This window comes from Exophiala bonariae (genome assembly GCF_035927105.1).
Source record: "Exophiala bonariae strain CCFEE 5792 chromosome Unknown scaffold_12, whole genome shotgun sequence".
Taxonomy (NCBI): domain Eukaryota; kingdom Fungi; phylum Ascomycota; class Eurotiomycetes; order Chaetothyriales; family Herpotrichiellaceae; genus Exophiala; species Exophiala bonariae.
This window is the reverse complement of record NW_027042487.1, coordinates 873,644-897,234: the sequence shown is the minus strand read 5'-3', so window position 1 is coordinate 897,234 and position 23,591 is coordinate 873,644. Positions and strand designations below refer to the sequence as shown.

Sequence of the window (23,591 nt, the reverse complement as noted above, 5' to 3'; positions counted from 1 at the left end):
ATGGAGGACGCCAGCCTGTGTTCTGATTTTGCAAAATTGATCCATCAATCCATGCCGCGAATATCCAGGTCGGAGGGGATCGTCCAGGAGGCAAAGCTTTCTCGGGTTAAGCTCCTAAAGCACAAAACATAACAACATAGGAAAAACAGATGGAGAAAGACCTGACGTCAACGCCGGCGCGGAAAAATATGCAAGATGGAATGCAATCGGGTCATGTCGTGTACAATGTGTTATATTCTCAAACAAATAGTCTAGTCAGAGACCACATAGGTGGCTGTGCCGGAAATGATTGCGACCTGGATTCTTATGTCAGCATGTGGAGATACAAGAATAGGGGGAAACTTACCGTGCAGCCTTGAGCGTTGCATCCAGTCACACCACAGTATTGTCCATTGGAATATTTGCATGTTCCCGACAAGTTACCTTGAATCTCAACGGTACCTTGATATTGGGCATCGGTGGTAGGGGAATTCTGGAAAATGGAAAGCCATGTCTTGCCATCCTTGGCACCAACGCCAAAGTTGATGGGTGCGTAGTTTCCATATGGCTGACCAGGGGTACCCCATTGGCAACCCTTCTCCTTGGTCGTTCCGATAGGGTTGAGATAGTACTGTGCTGATGTGGACTTGCCTTGCCACTCATAATAGGCTGCAGCGTCAGGCACAGTCAATTGGTCGGTGGAACCAGGTTGAAGCTCAACGGGAATAGTCTCGGACTCGGTACCGGGGTAATCAGTACGGCAGATGGAAACCACACCACTAGCTTTGTTGGTAGCTTGGACACCTCCAACACCGGGAATGCAAAGCTTGGTAGAAAGACCTGGGTTGGTCAAGCGAAGCTTTCCACCCGAGCAGGACAATCCACCAACAGACTGGCCGGTAGCGCCCTGAGTGCTAGGCCATTGCGACTTTTGGTAGCCAGGAGGGCAAGCATAGGAGCACATGGAACCTTCCTTGCAAGAATCTCCTGAGATACCAGTGACAATGTGATTGACCAGACCACCAGCAATCGAGACAGCCTGCAGTCCTGACCAACCACTCATTCCAAGGTAGCTGACTGGAACCGCACCATAATCAGAGGGGAAAGTTCCGCAGTCGAGGGTTCCATCAGGGAAATCAGCATTGATTCCAGTTCCTCCAGAGCCGCCGGTTGAGGGAGCAGAAGAGGATTGAGCAGGTGGTCCCCAGGAACTGGCGGCCGCACTGGGACTGGCCCAAGCAGACGAGGCAGGAGATTGATAGAACTCGGCAGGTTTCGACCAGGACTGGGCGGCTGAGCTGGTGGTTGAAGTGGTTGTGGGTTGAGGAGAGCTTGTTGTCGTGGTGGAACTCGAGGTGGAAGAAGAGCAAACACCAGGATCCTCACCATCCACAAACTTCAATTCGTTGTCCTGAAGACCTTCACAGACTTCCTCCGGAGAGATCTCCTTGCCATCTAACATGTACTTGTAGGCGGTCGGTCCTGGAGCCCAAGCAGTTGCGGTAACGTCCTTCTTGTGTATATGAGCGTGCTGATGTCCATGGTTGTGAGGTTGGGCCAGAACAACGGTGGCCGAGACCGCCGTCAAGGCAATCGAGGTGAATTTCATATTCGACTGTGTACGCAGGATTGATATCGAGTCTCTCAAAGACTGTCGTAGTACTGACTTTGAGTCTGGTGTTGTTATGTGCGACTAATTGGAGCAAGGATCGACGAATCTGTCACGACCAGCATGTTAGTTGAGGTTGTCTTTGTCACTGGGCGATTGTTTGTAGGAAACGAGGGTAGAAAGAGAGGGAATAAGGGCGGGTTCCCAAAAGCACAAGAGACCCGTTCGCAGAAGGGAGGTTGTTTGGACGTACAAAGCCCGAGACTCATATGATCAATTCTTCTGGAATGTGAGGTGGAATTCGCAGGATGGGTAGAAAGGGAGGAGTTGGCAGGTAGGTGGTCGACTTCGGACGAGGACGAGGACGAGGACGACGGCGGTGATTCTCAAAGGAATGGAACGAGAGAAAAGTCTCTCTAGTAATGAGCGTGAGCCAACGGAGAGGATAGAGGGAAGAGAACGAGCGTGATGACTGAACGAATGTCGAAAATACAAATGCTGGTGGTACTGCAGACGGTGAGGGAAAGGAGGGAGCAGGAGGAGGAAAGCCAAGGTTCAAGAAGCTGGGCGAGCTTCTGGGCGATGGAGCATGGATGCTGGGTGGTGGGTGCAGGCTGCGTGATGCATGGGCGGCTGTGGGTGAATCTGGTGCTCCAAAGGACGAGGCGCCCAGGAACAGGTTTAGCCTGGAACTCCATCTCCAAGGGCCCCTTGTCCCCTAGAGACTAGCCACCAACTGGGCGATCCCCTGCCTCTGAAAGGTCCATGCTTGTGACAAAGGAGAGATTGCACCCCACTCCAACCACCACGGCCGACGTATGTCATTGGCGACCAAACTATAATAGAACCAAGAGAGACATTGACCGACGACAACGGCCACTGCCACACCCACCAACAAAGGCAAGCGAAAGTGTTGTTGACTACACACTCTACCGAGGACTACAGATTCCTTTGGAGAGGTGACGAATGCATGGTGAATCTGTAAACTCCAGCTACGAGCCACTACTCGCGGGTAGCGATATGAGTGCGTCTTTAGTGCCCTAGATTGATACCTGAGGTGAACAAGATGGGTTTAGATAACAATACTGTATCTGCGTTGGACTCCATCCAATCTCAAACAACCACACGTTGACATCAACACCTCCAGAGATCAGAAGAGGCGAGGTTTGAATCTCGTTTCTCTCCGCATAACCATGCAGCAACGAGTCGACATGGTTGTCTTGTATTCGATTGTTGCTCGAGATCTGCGTTTCCCCGGTCGAAAATGGTTCTTGAGAGATTGGAATTGAGTGATGAATCCTCAAAATCAACAATCATGACCCGCTATAATAAAAACACCTTGGGATGCCACCGTGGATACTATGGAGTATGCCATATTTGTACCTGCGTAGTGGGCACTCGGCGTCTCCCCATTCAGAACATGATGACCGTTTTGAAAGTGCTTTCTTACTGGGATCGAGATTCGATCTTTGCTCTACTATTCTTTGCAAGTCACGTAACGTGAACAGGCCACAGTTTGGTGTTACTTGGAAAGTTGCATTAATATTGATCGTATACCCGCTCTGTACCACCTAGATAGGTATCCATTCGATATATTCCCTGTTGCCCATGTCTTCTAGTCAAGGAGACCTTGTACAACGTGGAATACTCATTATCTATAGGCTCAAGAAGAAGGTGAAGCCTGCAAACAGAGTGTCAGTGACCTCTCGACGGCGTCAATCAACCCAACACCCGTGGGCAAGGACCAGCCTTACGTATGCCCTCAATATCTCCATCTGCCGAGCGGAGTGCCTACGAGTACCTAATCAAAGGGGCCAAAGGGGCTTGCAACAAGCATTGCCCACCGTCGAACCAAGATCCCAAGCCACTGAAGCCACCATCATCCAGGAACCAGTTAGAGACCTCAAGCCAACCTTGAAAAAGAGTCCAACAGTGCGTGTACAAATTCGTGGACGAAGATATTCAATTGGACGAATCCTCCAGATTTGGAGTAACCGTAGGTTCATTTCCCCTGTCCTAGACTCCTGGGTGAAAATGCTTCGTACCCATCGGTCTGCGTCCTGCCAGCCAGGCACAGGCCAAACAATCATGACCACAGGCCTCGAAGGTTTAGGTATTGCCGCGCCTAATTGGTGGTTATGCAGCCGAATCGTCATGGACGCGCATGGCCCAGGGCCGCTGCCGTGTTTCATATTCCTCCGCAGCTCCTGCTAATCTTGCGCGTGCGCAAAAACACCAGACTCCCACTCACTTTTGTTTGTCCAGGTTTCTCCCCCTTCTCAACCTGATGCAAGCACTTCCAGGCTTCATCCATGTTCACTCGTAAACACAGAACACGTAAAACAAAAACTTTAAAACTCACGCGGCACTTTTCAGCAAGATCCAGTAATCGCTAATCTGGAAAGGGGGAAGAAAAAATGTTGTGGCTGGGAAAGTTGAACACGCTCATCCTGATGCCCTGTCAAGTCTGCTCGTACTCCTGAAGCGTGTGCGTCTGCCAACCCTTCGCCTCTCCATGACTTGCATCAAGAGAAATCCTCCGAGCGTTCGTGACTCGCTGAGTTTATTTATCCTTCCCAGGCTTGGCATCATTGCGGCATCTCGGATTTGGGGGCCTTTAGGGGTGCCTAAACACTTTTATTCAGATAAAGTGCTGATGGATCTGAACATGCCTTTTAGGCTCATGTACGGGGTAAGCTGACTTTCCAACGGTGCGCTTAAGAATGAAAAACTTAGGTAAACTTGGACTGCTGTTGCAGTTGCACTTGAGATATTCATCGCACGCCAGCCAATATTTCTTTCAAGAAGCTGGCGTCGATACTTGGCTGACGATCATACCGAGCAAGACTCCACAGTTTTGAAAGCCTTGCACGGACAACTCGCTGTTCGAAGCAGGTATACTCGTGCTCACCTCAAAAACAAATGACATTGATAGCACATACCACGCAACTCGGATCAGCTTAATAAGATGAGGTTGGCAGGATGCCTGCTGCGGTCCACGGCCAGTGATTTTTGTTCACTACTGCAATCTTGGCCTGTTCATCACCAGGCTCGCGTGGAATCTGTACGTTCCGAGGCAGGTAAGAAGCAGACATGGTCACAGCGGTCGTCAAAGTGGCCAGCAGTGGTCCTGACATGATTTGACCATGTTTGCCAACACCGGGGCAATATAGAGACCAAGACACCGAGCCAAGATCCCGACAGTGGATTGCAATCACCGTGAATGCCACAGCCAACGGAGATCCGAGACCCAAAAATCTCGAGGTATGGTGAGAAAGGGACATATGCAATCACAAGCCAAGTTTGGTGACATATTAGTCTCTGGTGAGAGAGTGCAAGGTCCTTCTCTGTGAGCAAATGGGTACATGTCGACTCATCTGAGTAGAATTGGAGGAGTGGTCTTGCTAGTGTATCCATTGAGAATTACTTGGTCCCGCTATATAGAATATGATTGATCATGGACTGGGGACTCCGTCCGATCGACAGAGAGGGGAGAGAGAGAGAGCTCTCTGCATCCTCGCCAACGCACTGGGTATGGCCAACAATAGACAGGGACCACTTGGGCATACGTATGCCCTAGTCTCAATCTGACCTCCATACGAAGAGTGACAGTCAACCACCACCCTCGATTTGCTTTTGTTCGTTTCTCGCTCACCACAACAAGGAAGGAAGAATTCACAATTTCGCATCATTTCTTCTCGTAACTCGTAGGTGCAATGGCCAACACAACAGCCAAACTAGCAATAATCAAAGAACCAGTGATAAACCCCACGATAAAAATACTCCCCCGGCTGGCGGGGAATTTCCCCTTCATGATCCAATGCTGGGATTCGAAATAGCGGTGGAAACCGATAAATAGCACGATGATGGAGATGCCCAAAAATGTAGCACCAAGTGGCTTTCCAATATGTCGCAGTCGGGCTGCTTTTTCTTCGTCGAACGCCGTGTCTCGAATCAGCCCGGCTGTCGCGTGGCGGATTTGATGGCCATGCTCATCCGCGGGGCCGAGCAGTAGTAGTTGATCAAGGAGAGTCGGCCCTAGAGTCGGTAGCGATTGCGGAGCCAGCGATGAGGCAGATGCGATGAGCTCTTGTAGGTATGGTAGTAACTCGGGTGGGAGTGATTGTCCGACCATGGGGGAGAATGGCACGTCAGAGCGGCGGTAGAATGCTGATATGGCCTTCTGGCGACTCTGGATGTTCGTGTTCAGGCGAAACAGCTGTGTGATGGCTATTCCTATACTAGCGAATGCCAGACTGGTCCGCAGCCATGCAAGAAATGTTCTTTCCAAAGCCAGATGATCTCGTGCGACTGAACCCTTGTTTTCCAGCGACACCGAGCCGTATTTCTCTACTATTCCTCTCCACCATGACGGCTTTTTCTTGCTATCATCGCTCGCTCCTTGCCCTTGCTCCTGCGGGGTCTCGACGGGATCAGTGGGAATCGATGACGTCGAATCAGTGTTATATCGTCGACTGGCATGGCCGTCTGCGTTTCTTATTGGCGTGGCCTCATCTGAGTCTGCTGGTAAACGACGATGACTCGACATCGGGGACTGGGAGTGCTTCTTGCTGTCTTCAGAAAAGCGAATGCTGGACTGTCTTCGAATGGGTTGGATAGAGGACTCGGGAGGAGAGTCGGAAATCTCAGGATCCTCGGCGGCGGTAGATTTCGACTTTGGTTGTACATCTTGCTCATAGGTCCGAGAGCCCGGAGCCATGGCTAAGACCACCACCTACCAGCTTTACTCGTATTCTACTCGCTAGGAGGGGACTGGGGCGATCATTTGGCATTCAAAGAGCCGATATCAGCGGAGTTCTGTCGCCTAAAAGTGTACCTGAGATGCAACGAATCACACCGGCAAAAAGGTGCAAACTAATGGGTAACACGATCAGTAATTCAGGGCTAGGCTCTTAGCTAGCGAAGTCAAACAAGGGCTGACATGGAGCACGATGGAGTAGTGATAAGGCTGAGGATGGGTGGGAAACGAGCTGAGCGAGTAATGAAGAGTGAAATCAATTTGATCATAGGATGGATGAATTGCGTGATTGTATGCAGGTGTAGTAGATTTAGTAGTAAGTAGTTATTTGGACAGCGGGAATGATATCAGGTCCAAGATCTCATGACGGGGCCGATGACATCGGCATTCCAGAGGGTGCTAGGCATGCGATTGGAGGGAGCTCTAGGCGTGAGGAAAGACCTGGGGAAGCTCCCGTGACCACTATTGTCAGGCCGTAGGTTCGGGAAGCTTTAACTGGAAACTTCCCTAGGATCGCCCCTCATGGCGTTAGACCCTTGAATTAGCTAAGCACAATTGGCCTTCTCCAATTTCAGTCATCCTGGGAATAAACGCTTTTTACTAACAAATCTGTGGTCACCTTCATCGAATACTCTTGACACGGATCTTCTCATCCTCGTTATGACTTCCCATGCCATTCCGAGACTTTCTGCTTCAACTGGGATACCCAAGTTGATCCCAGGACTGCGCAGAAAGTCAGCAAACCCCTCAGGTCCATCAGAAACTGCGCCAGAAACTCCCACTTTACCATCCCCTCCGACCCTAGAAGCCATTCATTTTATACCACCAGTCAAACGAATTCTATCTCCTGCAGATCACCAGAAATTCCTCGCTTCTTCGACTTACATCTTGCTACAAGCATGGATCTTCACTCTGGCTGACTCTGTTCGGGGTCAAACCATCACCTCAATTGATTCCCATCCTTTGTCGGCCACTATCCTTCGAGTCGACTCCGTCCTTGATGAGCTTGACTCTCTCCTTGCGCAGTATCCTCCTCTAGATACTGGTTCTCGTTTCGGCAATCCAATCTTCCGCAGCCTGCATAAAGCAATCGTCTCTGATGTTGAGCAGATACATAAAAAAATACTAGGGATTGACGATGAGCAAGTTGTACAAGAAATCTCGGTATACCTGAACAACTCTTTCGGCTCTGAAGAACGCTTAGACTATGGGTCTGGCCATGAATTGAATTTCATGATGTGGCTGCTGTGTTTGTACCAACTGGGGCAGATCCAGCGGCCAGACTTTCCGGCTGTGGCCCTACACACATTCCCCCGATACTTGGGATTGATGAGAAAGATACAGACTACCTACTATTTGGAGCCGGCAGGGAGCCACGGTGTCTGGGGTCTCGATGACTATCAATTCCTCCCCTTCTTATTTGGAGCCAGTCAATTGGTTGGCCATCCCTACATCACGCCCAAATCCATCCACAACAACGTGGTATTGGATGAAGAAGGCGATAAGTACCTCTATCTCAATCAAGTCCGGTGGGTGGATAGTGTCAAGACGGTCAAAGGTCTTCGATGGCACAGCCCCATGCTAGACGATATCTCGGGAGCAAAGAGTTGGCAAAAGGTGGACGATGGTATGAGAAAGATGTTTGTCAAAGAGGTTCTGAGCAAACTTCCCATCATGCAGCATTTCCTCTTTGGCGGGCTCATCCCGGGCACAGAAGATATGGGTCAACTTGATCCGGAAACGATTCGTCTTCAAACGGAGAGAATGCAACATGTGAAAGAACGTGGACACGAGCCTGACTATTGGGGTGACTGTTGTGGTATCAAAGTGCCGAGTACAGTGGCGGCTGGAGAAGAGATGCGCAAGAGAATGGGCACTTCAGGCGCACTCCGGCCAATACCCTTTGACTAATAAATATCAGCCCCAGGCTTGTTCAGGCGAGTTCTAGGCTACCTACCAGATTCCCGTTCGTGTTGCGAGACGTACTCGTAACAGGACTCGAAGGAGGGCACAGTCCAACACTGCCAGGGCGCTGGTAGGTTTTTTGCCTTGCATTGGCCCATGCGTGGCCACGACTCCCTTCTCGTGTGGTGGGACAAAGGACGAATCAACATCCAGACCGGAAGGGAGTGGATAGACTCCCCTCCTTAGTCAGTTCAGCCTAACGTTCAGACCACCTCACTTGGAGATGTCTAGACTAGCTTTGAGACGTTCAAAGTTCAATATTGGTCTATTTGGAACTCAAAGGCGTCTATCTATCTCTTGAACTGGTCGGAGTAGGGCGGCGGACTCTAGGGATAAGAGTCGAATGGAAGGATAGAGGGGCTGATAGCGGACTCTGCAGCTTCAAGTTTGTGCTCTTGAGGCAACCCGCCAACCACACACTGTCTGAAGCTAACCCAACGCTCAACAACCTTGAAGCTTGCAGATAACCTGACTGACCACTGACAATCATCAGAAGAGATAGGATCTCTCACGTAACCGAGCAGGAATTCAGCCTTGTTCCAAGTACAATCTCATGATGACTGGTTTTACTCTTGAGTCTTTTGGTCTACTGACCTACCCCTCCTTTGAAATCAATGGTTCGGTTTGAGGCTCGTGTAAACTTCAAATGCACACTTGGTCGTGACCTGTTCCACCAAGTCACTTCACTCATCCTTCGTGGCTTTGTCTCGTAAGCCTTCAGCTTTCTCTCTTCTCTTTCTGTAAGTCTATCACTGTGAACAGTGGGATAGGATTGCCTTATCACGGTTCAGGCCAAATTCATCATCCATCATCATCTTCATCTTCTTCTCATCCAAGACCTTCTGATACCGTACCCTCCCTCTCTTTCTCGTTGACTGTCTATCTATCCACTGATTCTCAGCCTTATCCTGACTTCTTCCTTATTCATCACCTCCCGTGTGACTGTGACGCTTGACCATCAAACACGTTCATCATGGGCAAGAAATCAAAGAAGACTTCTGCTGCGAGCACAACCCCAACACCAATCGCTCCATGGATTTACATCAATGACCCCAAGGATGGCATCCCACACATTGGACATTTGCACACCATGCTCCCAGTCTCTACTATCGTCTACCGCAATCACTCATCCAACAACAAACCATCCCTGGCAGATCTTCTCCTGACCAACCTCACTTCCACCACTGAAATCCCTCTAATCGCCGAACAATACTCTGAATCAAGGGACGACACTTCGAAGAAGCTTGCAACCGCCACAGCCCTCCGCGATGCTGCCATCAAACGCGGTTGCAACTTTGTGAGCGTCAACATCTGGGACGGCAACACCCTTGGTCCTGAAATCGACGATCTCGCCAGATACGGAACCAACCACCTCGAGATCAAGGCAGAAGGAGATGATGAAGAAAGTCAGAGAAAAGTCGCCGAGAAGATCTATCGATGGCTTTGTAAGTGATGTTCTAGTCCGCTCAAAAGCATGACCCCGCTGACCCAACCCTCCACAGTCAAGGTTCTAACACCGCATGAGACCATCCATCTAATCCCCGAGTCCGAAATGCTGGTCAGAGACACCAAGTCTTTCCCCGACTACGCCTATTGCCCCATCAGTGACAGCAGACTTCATCCAAAGGATGCCAAGATCCAATTCGTCGCTATCGTCCTCACTCGACCCGTGGTCACTTCCGACCAGAAACTGACTTGGAGTGTGGCAGACAGAACTGGCGTGGTGAGCATGAATCCCATCACGTTTGATGGAAGACAGGCAGACACTAACACATATCCATTGCAGGCCAACTTCTACTTCCAATACCGCGGCACCAGCAGCCAATACACGTGGGACTGGTGTCTGGCACTGCAACCGGGCGACCGGCGAGCCCTGCCGCGGATGCCCATGGTCGAGATCAAGGAGCGCAAGCGCGTTAGAATCGCCAAAGCGCCGTTCCGCGGCATCGGGCTGGCCATCAGCGGCGCAGGCCTCACGGTGCGTGCGATCGGACACGGTGTGGCAAAGCTCGGCTCGGCCGTCAAGATGGGCCCTTCCAGCAAGTGGGTTCCTGAGGCTGACGTCGTGGACGGCAAGATCGCCGATTGGGCCAAGATCTGGAACGATGAGAAGCAGCAGATCAAGTTGAAGGTCGAGAGTCAGATCAGCAAGAACCATCCTCCCGTCAAGGTGTTCAATGAGAAGGGCCAGAAGTTGTGGAAGGACGATGACAGTATTGCCAGTACACAGGCTGGTTTGGATGGTGTCAAGGAGAAGGAGTTCGTGTGAGGATTGAAAGTGTTCACAGTCCTCGTCGGCTTGTTGTGGGGCAGGTGAGGTTGTTCGGGAGCAACGGTTGGGTTCAGCCTTGCGTGCCAGACCGCCTTGCCTGTCCTTCCCGCAACCTGTCCCGCGAGGCTGTCAAATACTTTCAGAAGACTTACGAATTAGATTGAACAGGTTCACAACCCGCAGAGAGATCGAGACGAGCGAGACATCCGAAGAAGGGATGCAATGTGCGGGAAGCAGAGCAGCGTAACTCGACGCGGTTTCAAAGCAATCCTGGGTGCTTATACGAAATGGCAATCAACGCCGATTTTAATTCACGACAGTGGCCATGTGCAGTCTAGAAATGGTGTTAATGTGTGCTGGCTGAGCACGGTAATGCGAGTTCCTAACTATGTATGCAGTGGTGTCTCGGGTTCTTTCGACACAGGTCCTTGCCAGCCTTAATACTAAGAAATGAATGATTCTCCTTACCAGATACATCCGATGCCTCTCCGCTTGATTACTTTGGGAATGCTCTTCAGAACTTGTGACAATCAGACCGTCCATCTCCTCGGCTGAGTATGCTCCAAGCCCAGGGTATCTAAGAATAGTGCTGCAAGCCCTCAATCGCCCTGCTCAGGCTCACCCGGCCACCAAGGCTGACCTCATAGAGACTACCAAAGCCTTCAGCATCAAAGGACATGACCTGACTTGACTCTAAGCAACCGCATCCGACTCCGTCAGCATCTTGCCCCAATCACGCTCCTCGTCAGGCATGCCATTCGTTTGGACTTGCAAGCGTGCGCCCTCCATCTCCCCTTCTCCTCCAACTTCACAATCTTCGCTTCGGCTACGATATGACTATATATGCAAGCACGGTACTTTTCCCACACGGCAGAGCACGCCTCGCCGTTCTAAAACATAGCCTCATCATCGGAGCATGAATTCTTCGGGATGCTGTCGGCCTGTATCCAGTGCCGAGGGAGGAGGAAAAGGCAGACTCACAGGGCAATTCATGTCCTTTCTTGCCATGCTATGTCCCATCGTAGCCTCACCGGCTGATGAATCATACGAGGTCGGTTAGGCTGGACCTAATAGTGTGCTCTCTGTGTCCCAGGATAGTAAGGCTGTGGGGTATGATACTATCCTCTCCCACGCTGGGCGGGCGGTTCCGTGAATGGATGTAGAAGGTCAACTACAACTATGAACCTTGCATCGCTCCTCGGTCACGCGTGCATTCGGGCAGGAGTGGAAAGTACAGACGTAGCGACCTCCCATCGTATCCAATGGCCACTTTAAGGCTGAACTTCACGAGCGATCCCGAAATGGCAGAGGGTTAAAACCTTGGGCCGCGGGGCAACAAGCGGGATACCTAGTATACCTTTAAGTTTCAGGTCGTCAGGCTCTCACCGGTCAGAGGGTACAAGTTTATTCGTAGAGACATGCACGAAATCCGATGTAGATGTACAAGGATACTCTTGACGTTTCTCTCTTCTCTGTCTCCCGTCCCCTGCTGGGCCTCGATGCCGTTCTCTTCTCTACTCTACTCTGGGGTATGTCCACATCTACATGACCTGCACTAAGTAGGTACTTACCACCGGCGATGCGCAAGGGAAATAAAAATACCTACCTACTGTACCTACCTACCTGTCGCACCTGACGTACACTAAGCGCCCCAAATCCGTGAAAGGAACCAGAAACCCTTCCCTCCTCTTCTTCTCGTCCGTCCCGGCGTGATATAGAGTACTCGCTCAGCCTCACGCGCCCACGGCATTCCTCATCCTGATCGTGATCCCGATATGTGACCTTTGCCTACTAACTAGAGTAAATGGATGTTCCGATCCCGTGGGATCTAGTCAACTAGGTGAGCCGGCGGGAGGGCGGTCTGGTTGCCAATGCACCTGATCTCTGGTACCGTACGTCGTAGTTGAGTAGTGGGATGGCTACAGGTCACGCCTCGTCGTTTGCTATGTAGAGACGGCACCATCTCGTTTACCCTCTTTGTATCCGTCCTTCCTTCCTTCCTACAGTCCCTAAACCTAAACTTCTGTATGTTTGAAGTCCGAATCTCCGGCTGACTCTCGCATCTCGAGCCATGCGTGAGGTTACTACGAGATGGAATAGCATGGTGAGGTGAGGTGAGGCTGACATACATGCACAGAGTCTAAGAGAGAGAAAGAGGCAGGGCGTCATACGAAGCACGAATGACGAAGCTTGACAGATTGTGATGTTTCCAACCACAGCTTGCAGTGCTAGCTAGCCCAGTAACAATAGATGGTGTGAAAGGGAGATGTGTGCCTGGACGTCGTTGACCCGAATCACATTCGGACCGGGACCAGGACCAGGACAAGGTACCTTCGAGGTAGGTAGAGTAGGTAGGTAGGGTTCACGATGGCTACCTTGCTCAGGGCTTCAGGCTTTCTGAAAGTTCAGTGCGGGGCACTTCACGGCGGATGGGGCGGGCAGTGGACGGTACGCCCGAGCGTGCCGCCCCATGCCCACCACGATTGTGTGATAGGCGTCATTTACGAGTAGGCGTTCCGAGGACTTCTGGGATTGGGGCAATATTGGGGAGGATTTGGGGGCGTTTTTTTTCAACGACACGACATTTGGATTGTTTCCAACCGCCCGCCCGTTTCTCTCTGCGGGGGAAGTGAAAGGGACAGCAACCGCCTCTGACGATGGTGGGCAGGTCCCGGTCGTGGGAATACGGATCATCCCCTGGTCATTGGTCCTGGATCCGAGGTTTTGTGATGCGAAGAGGTGACTCGTGATAGGTTGGACACGAGGTTTTAGATTCAGGTACGGACTGGTAGAGATGCCAGTGGGGGGTCAGAGATCAGCAGGTTTGAGATGGAGGGGTGGTGGGGAAGATTTTTGTGTTTCTCGATGGTCGAGTGTCGATCAAATTGAGTCTGTAGAGGTGTATCATTGTGCAGTTATTGATTTTGAAAAGAACGAGGAAAGGGTTCTTCTCAAGTAAGGGAGCAAGACTAGATATTCTTCGGATCAGAGTATGGTTCGAGTACATCCCATTTCACACAGATACACACCTGGCTAGAATACAGACTACCTACGAGCCTTTTCCTTCCCTGACCTTCTCTTCCAATCCCCAAATCAACCGTCACCTCCAAGCCGTCCAACATCATACAAGAAATGAAGCAGAGCGTGAGCGCTCGGAATCAAACAGCAAAGCTGGAAAGGACGCATAGCCTGCCGCTCTCATACTAAGACTCCAAAGTAGATTGACATGATCCTGGCCGTTCCCCTCCCAAGTCACTCCCGTCCCAACTGATAGCTTGAATGTGCTCATCCTGTCCATGTGGTTCCCAAATCCTCCTGATGTCCCTGACATCATTGTCAACTGGTAAAGTAAAATGATATGTCTGATCCCTGTCTTGACTGGAACAAGTGTTGAATAAAATCCCCCCTGGATATGTTTCTGGGTGATGATAATGGTAGAAGATGGATTCACTTGAGCTGGCGTTCAAAAGCCGTGGCCCAGTGTCCCTTCAAGTCGGTCAATTCCGAATGTTAGTATCGTCGATGACTGTAGGTATAGTGAGGAGCGCGTGTGACAATGTCAACTGCTCCTCCTCCGGTGCTGATGCCGAAGCCAGTGTGATAGACCCCGTGAGCGGTTGTTGAAGGTGCCTTCAGCTTCAAGGTATGCGACTGTGGTGAGTACATGTATGGCTCAGTCTTTGCGACCTCGTATCCGTTGGAGCCTCGAGACTCTAGTGATCCATATGCTGAGTCACGAGTCTCATAGTAGTCATATGTTGTGTAAGTCGTTGTGGCAGGCTTGAGTCTGCGCCCAGACGACTGAGAACTGTGCATGGAGTGGAAGCTTTCCTGGCTATCGTGCCTCTGACGATGATGTGTCGGTCGTCGACTTCGTCGTTCATAGTCATCATTGATACTCCGAATCTCAATCTGAAGATTCCGTTCTGTGGTATCCATGTGCCTTCGTCGATCGTAATCTTCATCATAATCGTGATACGAGCGGTTTTCATCATGGTCGTACATGGGTCTGTCATGGCGGGTCGGTGAGTAGATGGCAGTAGATGCCTCGTCAGAAGAAGAGGCTGTGGAAGACATGCTTTCTCGAATGGTTTGTAGGTCAACGTTCCTCTCTCCATGCTCCTCCAACCATGCTCTGTCAGCTTTTACTCGAGAAGGACTACCCCAATCCTTCTCTTTGTGAGATGGCGCTCCCCAAGGACTGATTCCCCCACCAACATCCAGTGTCAATGTTTCAATATTGTGAGAGATTTCGGCGAGAGGAGATCGTGTTCTAGATCTGTCCTTCTCTTGTGTGCGCCTGATCATAGCTTGGGCATATCGACCTTTACCCTCTCTACCTCGAGTGACCTCAACACCTCCACGTTTGCACTCCTTGCAATCCCCTTCTCTAGGATAGTGATACTTCTCAACACCAGTACATCGTGACGATCTACAATCGTTGGTCGTCTTGTACTCGTGCCCACAACCATAGGATGTTTTGGTGCGTACGCACATTCTGCTCTCAAGAGATGAAAAGTCCGAAGGTCTAGAAGTGTAGACTTTTCTTTGATAGACTGTTTGATGCTTTGTGTTTGTGTTGCGATGATGCGGATCGTATGAAATTCTTATCTTTGGTTCGAACACCAGTCAATGTGGTGTAAAGAGTTGCTTCACAACAAGTATAGCAGAGGTCTTCAGGTACCAGATGGCGGTGAAGACTTGTGTACAAAAGTCCACGATGTGGCCACAGTCAAGTATTACACTGTCATGTGCAGAATAGAAGACACAAAGAGGTCACGCAAATAGGTCTCAAAAGTGTTCTCAACTGTGACGTCGAGGTACATCCAAGACCTGGACCGGTTTGCTACAGAAGGGTAATGTAGTTCATGAGTGACAGTTTCTGTCCCACAAGACCACAGGGAGCATGCATATGAAGGACAGGTGATGGAAGCAGACAAACACAGAGATAATTATGCTGGAATATATGGGTAGAATATTCGTAGCTTGCAAGCGCTCGTGGAGTGATAGATATTGTGATGAATGGGAGAAAATGCTCGCTGATGGTGACAATTTGGAAGTTGAGATATTTCCCATACCAGGGCTACAAAGTCAAAGTGAGCACATTGAGCAGGAAAGGGAGCTAAAGATACCTTGACACGAGAAAGGCAGGTCTAAAGGCAAGAGACAAGATGCGAGTGTGTGCCAGTACCAGTGATGCAGAGTCCAATCCATCTCGCCTCAGACTCGAGTCGTGGAGGACAACGTATGCAAGGTAAACGCATGGCTCGAAGCTATCGTTGCAGTCTAGGCTGATGATCCATCGGTGAAGGTGCTGATGATGGTGTGGAATGGCATGAATCTTGCAGGCACCCTAGTGTCACAAGAAGGCGGACCTGAACGCCCAAAGCAGGGGTTATGGACCAGTGTAAGAGAGGACGGCTAATGGTGACCGATCACTGGCCAGTCGCCTCTATTTCTCCCGGTCACCGCGAGTAAGAGCGAGTTTCACAGCTGGATGGTGGGGTCTCTCGGCTTGAAAAGTTGCCTCGTCAGTACTTTAGGTCGGAGTAGTGCCTCTTGCCTGTGTGGTGGCTTTGGAGTTTTGGTTTGGGCGGGCTGGTGCTTCTTGTGGCTCCCGTTTGCTCTCTTCCTTCGCTTTTTGGCTGTCTGCCGTCTGCAGTCTGCACTGTTCCTCGCCCCACCATCACTGTAGCTGACATTGGATAGCCACGATGATCTTGGGGCGACGTATTGGGTTTGTGTTCAAACGGGGAAGTCCAGTTGCGGCATTCCTTTCAGTAATGATCTGGCGGCGTGGGTCGAACTTTGATGGACTACAGATTAATCATTGGGAATCTGGTGTCTTCTACGCAACCCACGTAGCACAGAGCCATTGGATTGGGAGTCTATCCACGCTGACCGAGCCACGACTTGACAGGTGACTTTGAGCCCAGCAGTCGAGCCCAAGAAACTTCCAAGGATTGTTCTGGAGTTCGGAGCTTGAGGTTGAGCGAAGTCGGTTGGTTCCCAAGATCTCGCCAAAGCAGTGGGATGATTTCTCCATGACTTTTCTCGATGAGATTTCCCATAGGTTGTAGACAAGCACATGTGGCACTGGTAGCACTGGGATCCATCACCCAACAACGGACACTTTCGGCAGCATTGGGAGAAACATTTCTCTCAACACCTATCATTTACCCATATTTGACCTACCTTGGGATGAAATCGGGAGTAATTCCACCAGTAGATGGGGGTGGCTCCATGTCTTTCCAGGCCTCGGCCCGTTGCGAACACAACAGCCATTGCGGATAGGGACGCAGTAGGTTGCTGATGAAGATTTCACGGCTATGCCGGCCAAAGTTGTTTGGGAAGCGAACTCTCTTTTGACGATTTCCAGCAAAGCCAATTGGACTTGTCATCGCCAGAGCAACACCTGCGAGTTTACCACTCAACAGGTCAGCTGAATAATGGTTGCTGCAATGGGCATGAACGCATGTTCTTCATGACAGCCACAGAATCAAGCTCATCTGGTTCATTGGGAATGCAGAGTCACGGGACAAGCAGGGCGGTCCAAGTGCAATGAGGAAGCAGCACTCAAAGCTCATGACAACGGCAATGAGAAGAAGGAATGAACTTGACTCGTGACCCGGAAGAAACTCATGCACGTTGTCCACGGGATACCCACCAGTGACACCACGTTTTCCGTAAGATGAACTTCCATCCTGTGAGACTCGAGGTTTGAAGTTTGCCCCATTCTCGACCAAAATGGGCCTTTATTCTTGCACGTCAAAAACGTGTTATCATTGACACTCATCTTGTGGCAGATCGCGCGATTTTGTCCTTCACAAAACATGCAGCCAATGGAGTCAAGGAATCTGGCCACCAACCAACGCCAGGACTCAGGGCAGCTCATCGTGTCACTTGACCCTAGCTTTGGGTTGATCTGAAGCTGGCTCACAACTCTACGCTGCAGGGAAGAATTGGCGAGAGAAGGATGAAACAATCTGGAACACCGATCTGTATGACTTGCATAGCCAGTGCATGCCCACGGCATTAATCCTCCGATGTTGAGGTTCGGTGCAGCACTAGTCTCAATATCGAGTACTTCTCAAAGAGTTGCATCGAGCTGGGGACAATTCTTTGGCTGAAATCCTCCTGTTGATCAGAATGTAAAGACCTGTGACAAGTGGTCTTTCAACCTTCATCCACGATGCTGACTATGATGACGCCTCGCAATCACCGCAATGGCAATAACCCAAACAAGCAAATCTGTGACTAGTGAAACCTCTTCCACTGTAGATCAAGGCGGGATCTGCGAGTTCAACGTGCTAAACGAATCATTACCCGTTGTTCGCTTATTTTTGGGAGGCATATCTCAACTACTCTCGAGTGGGATCGCGATTGAACATGCCATTAGCTTAGCTAGGCATTGAAGTTCATGATTCAGGGGCGGTCCAGATGGTATCTGAGATGAAACGAGAAAAAAGAGGAGAGATTACACAGTACTCTGAGAAATCATGTGCTAGATGAGCCGCAAACTACTCGGCTAATCTCCAAGCGAGCAGCCCAACTTGAAGTGAAGATACGAAGATGGATGCCATCGACGATCATATGAAGAAAGGTTGTAGGAGAATGGGGCACGGGTACTGATGACTGATATCCAGGGCGTAGAGCACTGAGCATAGCCGGTCTAAATATTCCATAGTAAAGGTGAAATCGCCCATCTAACAACAGCGACGATTGTGTTCGCCTTCTTCGACCAACTCTTTTCTATCCAGAAATATTGAATGTCGTTCAAAATCCATCATCTATGCCATTCTCCTTCTCCTTCTTCAGCCTCTCATTGTTCACATCATGCCACCACTTGTGAGTTTCGTCTTGAATATCCTCGTACTTCTCATCCCAGGGCTTAGGACTCAAGATATAATGCATATTCTTGACTTCGTCATCCCGCCAGATCGCATCATGGACGCCCTTCCACCTCAGAGTCTTGAGGGCATTGTAGACATATGGCAGACTGACCCAGCGCCCGTGGAATCGTTCACCGAGTAAACTCTGGTCGGCAAAATCGTAGGAAGAAGTCAACCCGCCGTCCTTCATCGTCTCGAGAATCTTGTCGTAGGTCCCTTTGCTGGGGTTGCAAGCAACCAGTCCTCCGTTGGGCAAACCGATGCCAGTAGTAGATCCCGGGCCGTTGACTTGCGCACTGTCGGGATCTTTGTGCTGACTCGTCAATGCACAGTTTTCGGGTGTCCAGTCCGTGGGATAATGGGGTTTCTTCAAGGGATTGCAGGCACATGCAACACTGGCCGCATAGACTCTGTTTCCTTCACCGTTCAGCTCCGGTGCATCGAGTTCCAGCGTCATGAGCTCATCCATGTTCTTCATCACCATCATATCACTGTCCAGCTGAACCACCCGGTCATACTCGGTGAGACTGAACGGGGTGAGTTTGCTCCAGCAGTCATAGAAGCGAGGGTCGTTGGTGTACTCCTTGGGCACAGATGGCAACAGATATGGAATCTCCTTGACCAGAATGTTGCGCGCCTTCAGCGCCTGAAGACCCTCTGGAGGGAAAGTGTCGGTGTAAAGAGCCACCAGTGGATATTTCGATCCATACTTTTTCAATGAATAATCTAGCGTGAGAAGGCCAGATAGATATTTGGTGTTGGTGATTAATGTCGTCCAGACCTTTTTCGGTGCTTCTCCTTGACTGCTGGGGGGCCCTCCAGTAGCCATTTTGGGGGGTTTTCTTTAATTGGTATTTAGTACAAATGGTTTCTTTAACAATCCTGTGGTTCAAAGGAGTTGAGACTACATTGTCTGAAATTTTTGACGACTGGCCTTAATCGGTAGTCGTCTGTGTTCCGTAACCTTCTTTCTTGTACCTCCTAATAATAATCACCTGCAAAGCACGTTCTCACCTCAACAAATAATTTTCGTTTCTCGGTATGTACCGTGCTCGGAGCAAATCGACGACGTCATCAAACGTCGGGGAGATAAGCCCAACCCCGATCTGGCGATCTTCGGTGCTTTGGCACGAAAAAGAATCACGAGAGTGTGCGCGCTGAGGGTGCTTCTCCTCCGCTCCCTCCACCATTTGTATTCCCTAAGACGTCGATACCGTTCTAAATAACGTGTGAGAACACCGTCGCCCCCATGATCGCTGATCGTCTGGTGGGTTTCAGTGAGCGGTAACGTGCAGAGACGGCCATATGGACCAGACATCTAATGTCAGCCACAATCAAGCAGTAAGTGTCATGCAAAACACTCCTGAAATTCAACGGTCCGCTGATAGAATCAGTGCCGGAGGTGACCTGAGCACAAGTGCAGACGCAACATCTCCCGGAAATGCACGCGTCCTGGACGAGCACGATATCGAGATCAAACCCGCCAAAAGATCACTGGCAAGCAACTATAAAGGCTTCGTCGCAGGTGTGTTCTCAGGCATCGCCAAATTGTCGGTCGGTCATCCCTTCGACACGATAAAGGTCCGCCTACAGACTTCCGAAGTGGCGCAATTCAAGGGACCGTTAGACTGCGTTATGCAGACACTGAGAAAAGAGGGAGCCAGTGGATTCTACAAGGGCGCCACACCACCTCTGCTAGGCTGGATGGCCATGGACTCGGTAATGCTGGGGAGTCTCACACTATACCGGAGGCTGCTCCACGAGTCTGTCTTCTCGAACCCTGCATTCTGGCCTGGGAAATCGGTGGCAGAGCTGGCCAGTCAACCATTGCCTTCCTTTGGACATGGAATCGCCGGCATGATGGCCGGTTCAACTGTGTCTTTCATTGCTGCTCCAGTTGAACACGTCAAGGCTAGATTACAGATCCAATATGCAGCGAAAAAGTCGGAGAGACTCTACAAAGGCCCGATTGACTGCTGCCGTAAAATTTTCAAAACCCATGGTGTTCCGGGCCTGTACCACGGACTGTTTGCGACCCTGATCTTTCGATCTTTCTTTTTCTTCTGGTGGGGCAGTTATGATGTCTTCTCGCGTGCCTTCAAAGAACGCACCTCGCTCTCAACTCCCGCCATCAATTTCTGGGCTGGAGGGCTGTCAGCCCAAGTGTTCTGGCTCACTTCTTACCCCTCCGACGTGGTCAAACAGAGGATCATGACGGATCCCTTAGGGGGTGGACTGAAAGATGGCACCCCTCGCTTCAGACATTGGAAGGACGCGGCGGTTACTGTGTACAGGGAGTCTGGGTGGAGGGGTTACTGGAGAGGGTTTCTGCCTTGTTTTCTACGTGCATTTCCCGCGAATGCAATGGCGCTGGTGGCTTTTGAGGGTGTCATGCGCTCGTTACCTGATTGATGTCTTTGCATATATGGGGATTCGGAACTTCACATACTCCTGATCCAAGCAAAAGCTGTAGAACATACGCTTCATGTAGAATTAGGTAAAATCTCTATTCACGGTACTCCTGTCTTCTCGACTTCTTCGTATGCGGAATAGGCATAGTGATGAAACTCATGCTGTGCTTGCTAACGGTGGCCTCCTAAACACCAGAGCCTCGCATGTCGCCAAGCCTGTTTCTATGGGTGCCAAGATCCAATGAGAAATTCATCGGCCCTGCATCTTAATGCCGCTTAGGGTATCACTTCAATCATCACACTGGCAGGTTGAATATCACATCGCCTGATACCATGGCGGCTGCAATCTACAATGGGCCTCCACAGGCAGTGTTACATACACTGTCAAATGCAGATGGCTCAGCAACCTACACAGAACCAGGGAGCACCTACAAGATCATTGCCGGTGTCAATTACCCAGTGGAGGTGCCACTTCGAAGCAATGAAATCCCTGAAACTACATTGATTGATGTCAATCTCCGCCCGCACAATGGCGCAGGCATGGTTAAAGAACGACACGTGGAACAGCTTGTCAAGAGAACACTGCAATGTCTCGTTCTTGGAGAGGAGACGCCTCGAACGATGTTGCAAGCCACTCTTCAAGTGGTGGGTGTTCAGAGCGACGAGTCGTTACCCGGTGGCATGAAGGGAGGTGGTCAGGGTGAGACGTATCTCGATATCTTGCCATCTGCCATCAATGCTGCGGTTTTGGGATGTGTCGATGCAGGAGTTCAGATGAGGACGGTTGCGGGAGCAGCACTCGTTGCAATTGATCACCAGGGCCAGTTGATCGTTCACCCAAACGTCACACAGCGAAAGAGCAGTACCAGTCTTCACGTTTTCGCTTTCACCAGTGATGGGAAAACAGTTCTCATGGAAAGTGAGGGTAACTTCAAACCAAAGGACTGGACCCTAGCAGAAGAGGTTGCCAGGTCAGCGGTCCTGGGTACTTCAGACGTCAACAAATCCAAGAATAACAACAAACAAAACGGCGATGTTGCCATGAATGGAAGCGCAGCCAGTGAGAGCTCGGTTATCTGTATGCTAGATGTGATCAGAAAAGCTCTGGAAGAGCGGGTGATTAAGGATGAAAGATGGCGACAGGACTGAGGATGTTACCAGTTTTGCATGAGAAACACCAAGATGAGACAAATCCACCTCACCCAGATGCCTCGGATCACCAAAAAAGGGCGGCTAATGGCGTTGGTGCTGAGAAGGGGCACCGATAGAGGGGATAATAGGGGGAGGCTGGGCGTTGATAAGGATTGTCTATGGTCGATCTTAGGCGGTCTTTGGGCGGTCGAGATGCCCAGATGTCCAGGGGGCCCAGCAGAACCGACCGCTACGCGTAGACTTTCTCCACCACGTGTTGTCTCACAGTGCACAGAAGGCATAGCCAGAAAATCGGATCGGGGGCGTAAATGCAACCCCCCCGGGGCCCGAGCCTTTGCGGTTTCCCCTTGTTCCTGAACCTCAAACTTGATGGGGACAATCCACTTCAACATCCACAGGCATTTCGCTACTGGACTCACTGGAAGGGCATGTGCACGGGACGAAGTACTTGGTACTCCAAGCCCGAGAGTATTAATAGTCAAGAACTTCAGGTATGGCACATTGCGAAAGGGAGAGGAGTGTCAGCCAATTCAACCCAATTGTGATCACAAGCAGAACCGAGCAGCTGGCTGCAGGTCTTTCGTCCATTCGGATTTCGTTTCTTTTTTTTTGTTTCGGTGTGTTGCATTATTCTCTGTCAGCAAGCGAGCATTTCTGGGTTGACTGATCAGCGATCTCTGTGCATTTCTGAGCATTGTGGTCGATTTTTGACGAGTACCGAGTACGAGTAATCACCCAGCTATCACACCCGGGGACTTTGTTGCACCCAGAGGCTTAACTCCGGGCGAGACGGATCACGATTTCCCGCTATTCTTGGGCGCTGGAAGCCTAAACAACGTCACCATCGGCGGTCAACCTCGCCCGCCGTCCCGCCTACGATTCGTCCGGCAGGCGCAGAAGCCATCCACCAGTTCGGCCACCATCCTCGGCATCACAAGATCCAGCATTTTTCCACTTCCTCAACATGGCCCTTCACGTTCAGCACACCAACTTGAACTCCACATTATCCTCACCCACCACTTCCGAGGCCGCTAGTTCCAGTGCCAGTGCCTTCTCCCCTCCGACTCCAGAACTTGATAATCCCGGCCCTCTGCTCACACATGGCATGGCCAACTTGAATTCAAAGGCCTCTGTGTCCGTGGGAGAATCCATCCTGCGCCAATATGCCCAACACCTAGACCCCCTTCACGCCGATGACGACTCCCACCATGTCCATCACCTCAACGAGTCCGACGTCAATACATTGCACGAGACCGCTTTGAATACTGCACTCAACCTAGCAAACAACCCAGTCAGCACTTCCGTCTTAAAGTCATATACTGCTCACCATCCTTCTGTTCCTGTCCCCAAACCTCTGCACCTTCCAAAGCCCTACCTGTCTCGTCATAGAAACAATAAATCGACGGATATTCCAAGACAGACGATTCTCAAGGCCTTAGCATCTCGTCGGCCCAGCATGGGACCCAATACTGCGCCCTTGGGCGCTGCTGTTTTCAAAACCCTGGCCACTGAACCCGAGGCAGACACACAGAACGACGGTTCGTCATCGGTA

At 50.6% G+C, this 23,591-nt stretch overlaps 8 protein-coding genes across 8 annotated transcripts; 4 read left to right on the top strand and 4 right to left on the bottom strand.

Moving 5' to 3' along the window:
- Nucleotides 1–251: 251 nt before the first annotated feature.
- LTR84_002312 (uncharacterized protein) lies at nucleotides 252–1,588 on the bottom strand (the record flags this gene model as incomplete). The annotated part of the gene is made up of 2 exons (XM_064845926.1): nucleotides 252–296; nucleotides 347–1,588. The coding sequence occupies 2 exons, from the start codon at nucleotides 1,586–1,588 to the stop codon at nucleotides 252–254; spliced, it is 1,287 nt and encodes a 428-aa protein (XP_064706780.1).
- Nucleotides 1,589–5,276: 3,688 nt separating this feature from the next.
- On the bottom strand, nucleotides 5,277–6,308 carry LTR84_002311 (uncharacterized protein; the record flags this gene model as incomplete). Its single annotated transcript, XM_064845925.1, has 1 exon — nucleotides 5,277–6,308. One exon carries the CDS (start codon nucleotides 6,306–6,308, stop codon nucleotides 5,277–5,279), a length of 1,032 nt encoding a protein of 343 aa, XP_064706779.1.
- A 699-nt stretch (nucleotides 6,309–7,007) lies between these two features.
- Nucleotides 7,008–8,258, top strand: LTR84_002310 (uncharacterized protein; the record flags this gene model as incomplete). Its single annotated transcript, XM_064845924.1, has 1 exon — nucleotides 7,008–8,258. The coding sequence occupies one exon, from the start codon at nucleotides 7,008–7,010 to the stop codon at nucleotides 8,256–8,258; it is 1,251 nt and encodes a 416-aa protein (XP_064706778.1).
- A 1,027-nt stretch (nucleotides 8,259–9,285) lies between these two features.
- On the top strand, nucleotides 9,286–10,581 carry LTR84_002309 (uncharacterized protein; the record flags this gene model as incomplete). Its single annotated transcript, XM_064845923.1, has 2 exons — nucleotides 9,286–9,757; nucleotides 9,815–10,581. 2 exons carry the CDS (start codon nucleotides 9,286–9,288, stop codon nucleotides 10,579–10,581), a joined length of 1,239 nt encoding a protein of 412 aa, XP_064706777.1.
- A 3,513-nt stretch (nucleotides 10,582–14,094) lies between these two features.
- Nucleotides 14,095–14,892, bottom strand: LTR84_002308 (uncharacterized protein; the record flags this gene model as incomplete). Its single annotated transcript, XM_064845922.1, has 1 exon — nucleotides 14,095–14,892. One exon carries the CDS (start codon nucleotides 14,890–14,892, stop codon nucleotides 14,095–14,097), a length of 798 nt encoding a protein of 265 aa, XP_064706776.1.
- A 3,468-nt stretch (nucleotides 14,893–18,360) lies between these two features.
- Nucleotides 18,361–19,305, bottom strand: LTR84_002307 (uncharacterized protein; the record flags this gene model as incomplete). Its single annotated transcript, XM_064845921.1, has 1 exon — nucleotides 18,361–19,305. One exon carries the CDS (start codon nucleotides 19,303–19,305, stop codon nucleotides 18,361–18,363), a length of 945 nt encoding a protein of 314 aa, XP_064706775.1.
- A 521-nt stretch (nucleotides 19,306–19,826) lies between these two features.
- On the top strand, nucleotides 19,827–20,888 carry LTR84_002306 (uncharacterized protein; the record flags this gene model as incomplete). The annotated part of the gene is made up of 1 exon (XM_064845920.1): nucleotides 19,827–20,888. One exon carries the CDS (start codon nucleotides 19,827–19,829, stop codon nucleotides 20,886–20,888), a length of 1,062 nt encoding a protein of 353 aa, XP_064706774.1.
- Nucleotides 20,889–21,220: 332 nt separating this feature from the next.
- LTR84_002305 (uncharacterized protein) lies at nucleotides 21,221–22,036 on the top strand (the record flags this gene model as incomplete). Its single annotated transcript, XM_064845919.1, has 1 exon — nucleotides 21,221–22,036. One exon carries the CDS (start codon nucleotides 21,221–21,223, stop codon nucleotides 22,034–22,036), a length of 816 nt encoding a protein of 271 aa, XP_064706773.1.
- Nucleotides 22,037–23,591: the final 1,555 nt, after the last annotated feature.